General features: G+C 53.1%; 1 protein-coding gene and 1 pseudogene across 1 annotated transcript; one reads left to right on the top strand and one right to left on the bottom strand.

The window, feature by feature from the left end:
- The first annotated feature begins 1,592 nt into the window (after window positions 1-1,592).
- LOC103199965 (cilia- and flagella-associated protein 157-like) lies at window positions 1,593-8,405 on the top strand. The gene is made up of 9 exons (XM_007944372.1): window positions 1,593-1,750; window positions 3,938-4,209; window positions 4,836-4,989; window positions 5,445-5,712; window positions 6,662-6,792; window positions 7,001-7,151; window positions 7,496-7,665; window positions 7,849-8,035; window positions 8,340-8,405. Exons 1-9 carry the CDS (start codon window positions 1,593-1,595, stop codon window positions 8,403-8,405), a joined length of 1,557 nt encoding a protein of 518 aa, XP_007942563.1.
- A 62-nt stretch (window positions 8,406-8,467) lies between these two features.
- Window positions 8,468-9,991, bottom strand: part of LOC103199964 — a 2,151-nt pseudogene continuing 627 nt past the window's right edge.

The raw sequence follows: 9,991 nt of genomic DNA, 5'->3' as shown, positions 1-9,991 counted from the left end.
CTTTTCTTTGTTGAAGAGGGTCTTTGCAATCCTTCTGCCTAGTCTGCCATCTTGCCGGAAGCCCATTTTATAATAGTTTTGATTTGCATTTTTCTGTTAACTAGAGAGGTTGAACATCTTTTCATGTACTTATTGACCATTTGTATATCTTCTTTGGAGAAATGGCTATTCAGATCCTTGCCCATTTTCTTAATTGGATCATTTTTTATTTTGTCATTGAGTTGTGTTTTTTATAATTCTGGATACACATCCCTTATCATACATATGATTTGTAATTATTTTCTCTCATTTTCTAGATTGTCTTTTTTACTTTCCTGATTCTGTCCTTAGAAGAATAAGAAGTTATTTATTAATTTTTTTTAATTGGGATTTGGGTGAAAGTTTATGGAGCAAATCCATTTTCCATACAGCAGTTCATACACCCTTTGCCTCATGACATTGCAATTCCTCACAGTGTAATAGCTCTCTTCCCACTTCCTCCCTGCAGTCACTCTCTCCCTGTGTCCTTTTTTCCTATGCATTCCTACCCTCTGAACTATCTCCCTGTACAAATACTGTCCTTCTGATCTCCCATGGTTGATTGTCCTAAGGAGTGTACCTACCTGATGTAAATAATTCACCTCACAGGCCTATTGTTTTCCTGGAAGTCACAGGAATGAATTCAATTCCAGGCCTGAAGGGTGACTAGGGGCTATAGTCTCAGGGGTTTCACAGGTCTCTATCAGACCAGTAATCCTGGTCTTTTTTATGATTCTGAATTTTGTTCCACATTTTTCTCCTACTCTATCCAGGATCTCTTATACTAATCCCTTCCCAAGTGGTTGACAGTAGTAACCAGGCACCATGTAGTTCTTCTGGTCTCAGGGTCATATAGGTTGAGGTTTGCAACGTCCACTAGTCCCTTGGACTAATTGTTTCCATGCATCTTTGATTTTCCTCATTCTTCTTTGCTCTGGAGAAGGAAAGAGCAATTGCTGCATTTTACATGGCCACTCGCAAGCTTTTAAGACCTCAGTCTCTACTCACCAAAGTTGGATAGAAAGTTTTTTTGTAGTTTGTTATACCAATTGAGCTAGATGTCCCCAGCAACCATGGTCCCTAGCCCATGGGTCCAGTGCCTTACTCCCTCAAGTGGCAGTGGATAAGAAATTATCATAACATTTCCCCCTATTAACTCTATTATATATATGGACAGTTTGGCTTCTTCTAGTAGCTTGGGGAAGGCCCCACACCTCTCTGACCTCCATCTTCTGATCTGCACAAAGGAAATGGATGGTAATTTCTAAGGCTTGATAGTCCCCCATGTCTCTTATTCTACTTGGGGTAAGAAGAGGCTAGCCCAGAACCCAAAAGAGTGACCCTGAGAGCCTAGCATCCTGGGTATCAGACATGGTAAGGGACATTCAGTCTTCCATACTGCTGTCTACCTTGGAGGTAGAGACTGGTTACCAGTGCACAGCCCAGCTAGGAAGAGGGTAGGGTCCCTTTAAGGCTAGACTCACTCCCTCTGCTTGTTGCTATGTATAGAGGCAACTTCCTTAGCAACCACCTGGTCTTTCAAAGGCACCCTCTAGCATTGGTTTCTACCAGCCATGGCTCCCAAAAAGCAAGCAAGCAAGGGGGGCAAGGAGCTGGAGAGCAAGAAGAAGAAAGGGGGCAAGAAGGACCCCAACACGGAAACAGTTTTCAACTTGGAGACCCGGGAGTTCTACCTTGTCCAGATCCAAGACCTGGAGAACAGGCTGGCCCGGTGGGTGGGTGGATGGGTGAGTGGGCGGGGCAGGGAAGCTGGTCCACCCTCAGAGGTGGCCACTAAGCAACTTTGGCCAGGAATCCTTAGGCCTGTGTTCTCACTTGGGCTCTGCCGTTCACCTTCCATATGATGCCCAGGCTCCATCCTACCCCCAACCTCAGTTTCCCCATAGGTAACATGGGGAGGATTTGATATTTTGAGGGACAATAGATTTCTCATCCCATCTCAGTTCCCCAAGTCCTGGGATCCTATGCTAACTAGCACCCCCACACAGGCTAGCACCCACTCCTTCTGCCTTGCTTCTGCCCATGGGAATCACGCACTTCATGAAAGGGCAGAATTTAATCAGTGAGATGTATCGGCAGGAGAGTGGACCCATGTCCCTCCTTCCACAACCTGGACCACAGTGCCCCCACTCTGATTTCCTGGCCCACTTCCAGTGGCTGCCTGCCCCATTGACTGACATAGTTGTTGAGCCCAATTTCTCTCTAAATGGAAATGAGGAGGGTGGGTCCCCTCTCTACCACTTGTGATGTTCTCTCCTCACTCACTGGCCGTGGAGTCAGAGCCGACTCCTAACAACCCCTCCTTGGGTTTCCGAGGTGGTATCACTACAGAAGTAGATTGCACAACTTTCCTTCCAAGGAGTGGCTGGTGGGTTTGAACTGCCAGACTTCTGGTTAGTAGTCAAATATCTTAGGTACTACACCACCAGAGCTCCCCTGGACGGGTGGTAGTATTTGGGGGAGCCCTCTGATTCTTCATTCAGAGATAGGTTAACTTGCCCATCATTTTGTTTTCTTGTTTTAAAAGTTTCCTGCCAGTGAGAGGAAACCTGTAATGCCAAACCTCTAAGGTGACAAAGAGACAGCAGTTCTTTCCCACATCTCTCACATAATCGTAGCTAGTATCATTGACCCTCTTGTGAGCCAGGTGGGCCCTGTGCTGGCGCTCACTGCATCCTCATGTCACTCCCACTACAAGTCCTGATGTCATCCCCACTGCACAGGGGGGAGGACTGAGGTCAGCACAGGAAGTCACCCCCAGGAGGTAGAGGCTCCAGGATGGGAGCATTGCCTCCCTGACTCCCCCAGGCTAGGCTGCTTCCTAAATGAGCTGAGCAACAGACTATGTCCGCACTGCACAAAGTAGGTCATTCACCTCCCTACTCCCACAGTGCCCTGCAAGCAGTAGCCATGAATAAATTATAAATCTTGCAAGAAACTCCTATCAATGATTGCACTGAAAACTAGTAAACTGATTATGTGACACTATTCCAAACTACAAGCTTCCCTTGCATGGAGACACCAGTTGGAACACATTTGGGGAAAATGCATTTGGTAGACAGTTATTGAGTGCTTACTATTTGCCAAGCCCTCACCTGAAAATAGAAGTAGAGGAGGTACATGTCTGCCAAGTGAAGGAAACAAACACATTAGGTTCCAGTGGGACAGAGCCATTCTAGAGAAAGGCATCAGAGAGGGCCACAAATGTGGAAACACCAGCCAGGTTCATCCAATGGACAAGGGTCAGAAAAGTTTGCAGCAGAGGAGACTAGAGGTGCAAAGACTTGGAAAGGGGAAGCATCACAGTGTTAGAGAGTGGTACAATGAGGGCTGATGGTGGCAGTCTGCATTGTGGTTAAGAGTCTTGGCTTTGGGATCACACTGACTTGGGTTCAAATTTTGTTTTGCCACTGACTAACTAGGGGTTCTTTTAGCCTCAGCCTCTTCATCTCTCTGAGCCTCAGTTTCCTTGTCTGTAAAGAGCATAAGCATCATAGTACCTGCTCCCTAATGGGTTGTTGTGAGGACTCAACAAACACATACTGTGCAATTAGTGTACCAGGCATCATCATAGGTGTTAGGGACACTTCTGTGAATATAAAATACAAAGGCCCTGTACCCAAGGAGCTTACATTCTAGTGATGTAATGAATGAAAATTGCTTAGCACAGCACCTAGCACTGGGCGAGGGCTCCATAGTGTTGGCTATTTCAGAGAGCATGATGGGAGATGAGGCTGGGTTCCAATGGGGAGGAGCTTCCAGTGCTTCATTGGAGGGTGCGGGGGGCGGGTGTCCAGGAGAGTGGGCTCAGATGTACTGGAAGCCTGGTTTGCCTAGCCCAACCCGGGGGACCACCACCTCAGCACAGACCCCAGGACCTGTGCCCCACCCATCCCAGGTACGAGGGGAAGTTGGATGAGTTATCTGTGCAGGAGAAGCTGTCCCGCCAGGAATATGAGCAGCTGGCTAACAGCAAGAAGGAGATCGTGGCCTTCCTTAAACGCACACTCAACCAGCGGGTAGATGAGATCACCGACCTCAACGAGCAGCTCCAAAGCCTACAGCTGGCCAAGGAGATGCAGAAGGATGCTTTTGAGGCACAACTAGCCCATCTGCGCTACGAGTTCCAGGAGACCAAGGACCAGCTCACCATGGAGAACATCATCCTTGGTGAGGGGGGCCTGGCAGGTCAGCCTGTGGGTGGGCACACACCACAGCACAGGGAATTTGGGCTCTGGCTCTTTGGGCTCCAATCCAAGCCCTACCACTGACTTTGTGGACTTGGGCAAGTACTTCTCTCTGACCCTCAGTTTTCTCATCTAGGAAATGGGGATGATACTCCTTGAGTAACATTCATGTGCTGCTTTGCACATTCTCTTTCTTAATTGTCCTAGCAACCCTGCAAGGCAGGAAATACCATCACCCCAGATGGTATTTGTAGATGAAGCACCTCAAAAAGGTGAAGGGTCTTGCCCAAAGTCAACCAGCTGGCAGGAGTTATTGTGAAGCTCAAAGGACATCATGAGCGCCTGGTCCAGAGGTGTTTCAGTGCTTTCATGAGACTGAGCAGTGTCGAGGGAGGCTTCTTGGAAGGGACAGACCTGAATGAGGCTGAGTAAGATTTGTGGAGGGGGCGGGGCATTCAAGGTAAAGGTGGACAAAGGTATGGGTCAGGACAGGGCTCCAGCCCCACTGGATCGGGACATGGAGGGAGGACGGGAGGACATGGAGGAAGTGAAGATGAAAGGGCAGAGACCTGAGGGGCATCACCAGGCCTTGTACCCTGTGGTGGGCAGGGGGAAAGCTGGCAGCCCTGGAGGATTTGCGGCTGCAGAAAGAGGAGCTCACGGACAAGTGTATGACACTGGAGAAGCAGCTGCAGAAGCAAGAGAACAACTACAAGGACTATGTGTACAACCTGGAGAAGAAGTCAGCACTGGATAAGGACAGGTGGGCAGGCCAGGTGCTGGGCCAGCACCCTGCAGGGCCTTTACCACTGCAGCCAAGCACATCCCAGACCTCAGCCTCTAATGGTGGTGGGGTAGGGGGTGCAGGTTAGACTACGTCATTGGCTTCCCAACATGGATGATCATTTCCCAGAATCCTGACTGGTGACTTATGGAGTGGGAAAAAGTGAATATGCTTCCCAGCCTCCCACTGGCATTGGAGAACCCCTGGACTTAGTTTTGCCACTTTGTGTGATTTCAGTCATATTTAATGGATAATACATTGCTGTGGTCCAAAATCCAAAAGGTACTAAAGGGTCCACAGTAAAATGACTGCCCATGACCCTGCCCCCTCCAGTGGCCCTGCCTGCTGAGTGCTCTGGGGCTGGCACAGGAGGTGGGGGGGGGCGCTGTGCCTACCCTGCCCAGCAGCCCCTCATTGCTGCTTGTCATGACCAGATTAAAGAAGGAGATCATCCAGCGTGTGAACCTGGTGGCCAGCGAGTTCCGCAAGGTGGCCAATAACCAGATGTGGAAAACCACCAAGTGGGCCATCCAGGAGAACCACAGCATGTCCCTGCAGCTGGCCAAGCTGTCCCGGCACGATGTGCAGCTGCTGCAGGAGAATGAACAGCTCCAGGGCAGCCAGGACAAGCTGTGCAAAGAGGTGGAGCTGCTGGAGGACACCCAGAAGATCATGGCCAGGCACAACAAGAGCCACCTGAAGGTGCGTCCGCCCGGCCCTTGTCACAGGGTTGGGCACAAAAAGAGGAGGGAACCTAGGGGCACCGCCCTACTGGTAGGAAGGACCAGCCTGGCAGGGCTTGGAAAATGATGGGGGGGCGACAGAAGTATGGGGAAAGGTCCTCCCTGTGGGAGGTGCAGGATGCTGGCCCCAGCTCAGGTGTTTCTTCATTTGCTTTAGAGCCCCCATAACTTTTTGGAGTGGAGCCCACTCCTAGGAAGCTTATGGCTCTGCCTAGCGGTGGTGCTCAGCCTCCAACTGGTTATTCCTCTCCTGAGGCCTCGGCTGGTCCAGTGTAGTAAATTACCTGGTATGGCTTTTCTAGCCATAAGTCTTTGTAAACTCTGAGGTGGAATTTGCTGTGAGCAGCTGAGGAGCTCCTGATTGTTACAGTTATCCACCTGGGGTATTTCTGTTGCGTGTGGCACAAAGCAATGTTCTGGGAAGTTAGCTCTCTCTCTCTCAGGTGCTTAGAATTCTGATGTTATGATTGGTTAGTTTGGCCACTCTGCCAGGCTCAAAAGGAGCCCTCCAGGAGGCAGAAGAAGTCTCTCTGACTGCTGGCTGAGAAAAACGTACTGCTGAGAGAGACTGAGTGTTGTTCCTGAACTTGAATTGTAGCCTGGTACTTCCCTAATAAACCCTGTTACCTGTGAGTCGTGTGTGGCCACTGCGGCGAATTATCAAACCCAGCAGAGAGGTGGTGGGTTCTGCGGGAGGAACAGTTGGTGTAAGGATTGGTGAAAGGGCTGGAGGGAGGCAGCAGGTACGGCCTCACAGGAATAGGCCTTGGGCTGCTGATGGTGATTCTGTCTTCCTCTTGTGGAGTTAGAGGTAGGAAGATGCAGCCTCCTTGCCCCTTTGGCAGCTGGCCTCTGCACAAGGAGCTTGGGAATCAGGGCTTGGCTGAAGGCACCCGCTGCTCCATTAGATCATCCTCAAGCTGACTGAGAAGTGCGAGCAGCAGCGGCAGAGCACAGCAGAGGCGGAACAGCTGCGCCAGCTACCGGGCCACCTGGAGCAGAAGGTCCAGCAGCTGCAGAAAGACCAGCAGGCTCTGAGGTGGGGCCCGCAGAGGGAGGTGGGCCAGCGAGCTTGAGCTCAGTCCCTTGTTTGCCACATGACATGGTCAGTGACTTTCCCTCTTGAGAGGGGCCTTGTCTGTCTCACAAGCTGAGGCCTGGGGCTGGATGCCCACCCCTGTGGGCTGCAGAGAAATGAAAGGGCTGGAGGAGGTGGAAGGTTGCTAATTAGCCCATCCTGGACTCAGCAGCCAGATGGAGCAGCTGAACAGGAAGCTGGAGCAGCAGCAGGCCAAGGCGCAGCAGCTGGAGAAGGAGCGAACCAAAGCCCAGAAGGTTCGGACCCGCCTGCAGGTGACCCTGACCCAGGCGACCACCTTCCTCCAGAACATCCTGCAGGTGAGCAGGAAGTGGTGACAGAAAGAGGCTGTTGAGGGGCAGAAGGTGCTGAGAGAGTAACTTGGGAGCTCTGGCAGGATGCTGGGCCAGGGTCAGAGAGGCTCCCTCTTCCTCTGAGAGACGCCTGTCAAGTCCATCCTCTTCTGTTTCTAGACGAACCTTTCAGCGTTTCCAGATAGATGGGTTGTTCTCGAGGGCCTCAGTCTTCCCATTCAAAGGATGGGCATCACACCACAGCCACAGAACACCCTGAGAAAATGGGCACTGGGTTGGGGTTTCCGGGAGTGGGGGTCAGGGTCACCATGGGCCCGACCCCACAGGCTCACCCCAGGTCCTCCTGGCAGATGCACTCAGAAGAACAGGAGGATGGGGACGCTGATGTGGTCTTCCAGCTGCGATGCACAGAGACGCTGCAGCAGTTGCTAGCCATGCTCTGCTCAGCCCTATCCCTGAACCCAGAGGCGGCTGTGTCCCAACAGTCGGAGGCCCACCCCCAAGGCCCACACAAGGACAGGTGAGAAGGCGGCCTTGGAGAAGGTAGTCATGGGGAGCAGGGCAAAGGGAAGTAACCATGGGACATGTCCGGGGGCAGTCCTCGGCCAACTGTGGGCCAGAGGCCTACTCTCCCTAAGCCCCTCTGGGTCTAAGCCTCTTCATCTGTGAAATGGAGGTGATGACCCCGGCCTCCTCCTTACAGCCTGCCCAGTACCCAACTGCCTAAGATGGGCCCTGTGCTGCAGCAGCTGTCTGCAATCAGACCCTACCAGCCGGGGGACCTGGGCCTGGTACCGCGCCGGGCACACATCCCACCCAACCCGCAGGACCTCAGGCTGCTCTCACATGCCACCCGTGTGGGAAGCCTCCAGCCATACTGCAGCCCTAAGGTAAGGGGGCCGGGGCCCGAGGGGCAGCAAGTGGCTGCCAGCCCTGGGTGTGAATCAGGGCTCTAACACACTGCAGCTATGTGACCTTGGGGATGTGGCTGGACTGCTCTGAACCTCCATTTCCCCGTCCTTAAAATGGACTGAGGAAAGCTGTGGCAAAGCCTCAGTCAACCACCAAGCCATCCTCAGGCATCCCCTGGGAGAGGGCCTGCTGGACCTTGTCATCCCCTCCTCCACAGGCCCGGGAAGGGTGGGAGACCTTGAAGAGGTCTCAGCTTCTAAACTTCCATCTTTAATCTTACAGGTCCATGGCTTCGGTTCTCCAAAAAGGCTCAGACAGTTCAGTCTTCCTAAAGTTTGTCACCAATAGGAAACTGAGAGAAGACTAACCCTTTACCCCAGAAATGGACCATTCTGCCTACAGTTCCCTCTTTATTCCATAGGCTGCCTGGGGCAGTCCAGAGGAAAAGAGCTGTATAAAGCATGGATACTATAGTTGGCATGGTGGCTCTGACTGGCAGCCATGTCCACGGCTTCAGGCGTCCAGCATGGGCTGCCCCTGGCTTCGCTCACGGATGTGGTCCAGGAGCAAGTCGGTGGCGCGTTCCAGCAGCAGAGGCAGCAGCTCCTGCTCAGCTGGGGAGAAGCAGCCTAGCACGTGAGCGTGCACTGCGTCAGGGTGTGCGGGGCGCCCGATGCCCACCCGCAGCCGCGGCATTGCCTGAGGGGAAGGCAGAGGAAGCTTAGGTGAACTCATAGTCATAGTACTGGGGGACCCATGCATACCCACGAGCCCCAGTGCAGGACAGAGGGGGTCAGACTTACACTGGAGTTGAGACAGCTAATGCAGGAACGGACTCCATTGTGGCCCCTTCAAGAGACAGGGGAAGGGCAATTAGTGCCTCCCTGGGGTCAGTGCCTCTTCACCACTTTCTGCCACAATCCCCGGCCTTGACTGAGGTCAGTACTCCTACACCCAGCCCAACTGGCAGGCCTAGGACTTTAGCCCCACCCTGTCTGGTTCTAGGCCTCACCTGGCGCTGTCCTCAGTCAACTGTGGGCCAGAGGCCTGCTTCCCCTAAGCCCCTCTGGGCCTAAACCTCCTCATCTGTGAAATGAGGGAACACCTGGTAGACCTCCTCAGCAGTCAGCCCCAACGGCTCTGATGTTGCTATGTCCTGTGAGTCAGATCCAACTCATAGCAACCCATTCTCGGGTTTCCGAGGCAGTATCACTATGGATAGTAGATTGCCCCATCTGCCTTCCGATGAGTGGCTGGTGGGTTTGAACCACCGGCCTTCTGGTTAGCAGTCAAGTGCCTTAGGCACTATGCTACCACAGCTCCTCCAGGCAAAGGGAAACAGTGGGCCCTGTGACTTCAGCATCTGCCTAGAGTCCCCTCTCCCCACTTTTGGCTCCCATAAGGAGGGGTCAGAATTTACCCGACTTCACATATAAAAAAACTTGAGACCCCTAGAAGTACCCAAGGCATGCGGCACTTGGGGGTTAACAGCAGAGGCTGCCGCAGCCCAGAACCCTGCATCCGGCACCTGAGCTCACTCAGTGGCCCGCCCAACTCCGGTGCCCTCACTCACCTGCTCGAGCCACGCCGCGCCCAGTTGGCGTTCATAAGGTGCCGCGGCCCGAGCAGGCCTGCCTGGGCATCCCCCAGTGGAGCCACGGCGAGGTCGGCAGCGCAGCGCCGGTCGAGCTCCAACTCTCCGGTACACCCAGGCGCCGAGACCACTGCCCCAGCACTGCCATGCCCTTGCTGTGCCGCGTGCCCGGCAGTCCCGGGTTTCCCAGGTCGGCCACCTGCTGGCAGCACCAATTCTCAGTGCCCTCCTGTCGGCCCCGACTCATACAGACCCCTTCTTGGGTTTCCAAGGCAGTATCACTACGGAAGTAGATTGCCCAACCTTCCTACCGAGGAGTGGCTGGTGGGTTTGAACCGGC

This window comes from Orycteropus afer, unplaced genomic scaffold, assembly GCF_000298275.1.
Source record: "Orycteropus afer afer isolate SDZICR_OR568_19922 unplaced genomic scaffold, OryAfe1.0 scaffold00123, whole genome shotgun sequence".
NCBI classification, from domain to species: Eukaryota; Metazoa; Chordata; class Mammalia; order Tubulidentata; family Orycteropodidae; genus Orycteropus; species Orycteropus afer.
The sequence above is the reverse complement of the archived record's forward strand: the minus strand, read 5'-3'. Positions and strand labels throughout refer to the sequence as shown.

Coding starts and splice junctions, on each gene's coding strand:
- LOC103199965 (XM_007944372.1), top strand. CDS start 1,593: ATGGCTCCCAAAAAGCAAGCAAGCAAGGGGGGCAAGGAGCTGGAGAGC. Junction 4,210..4,835: donor CATGGAGAACATCATCCTTG/GTGAGGGGGGCC, acceptor TGTGGTGGGCAG/GGGGAAAGCTGGCAGCCCTG. Junction 8,036..8,339: donor AGCCATACTGCAGCCCTAAG/GTAAGGGGGCCG, acceptor TTAATCTTACAG/GTCCATGGCTTCGGTTCTCC.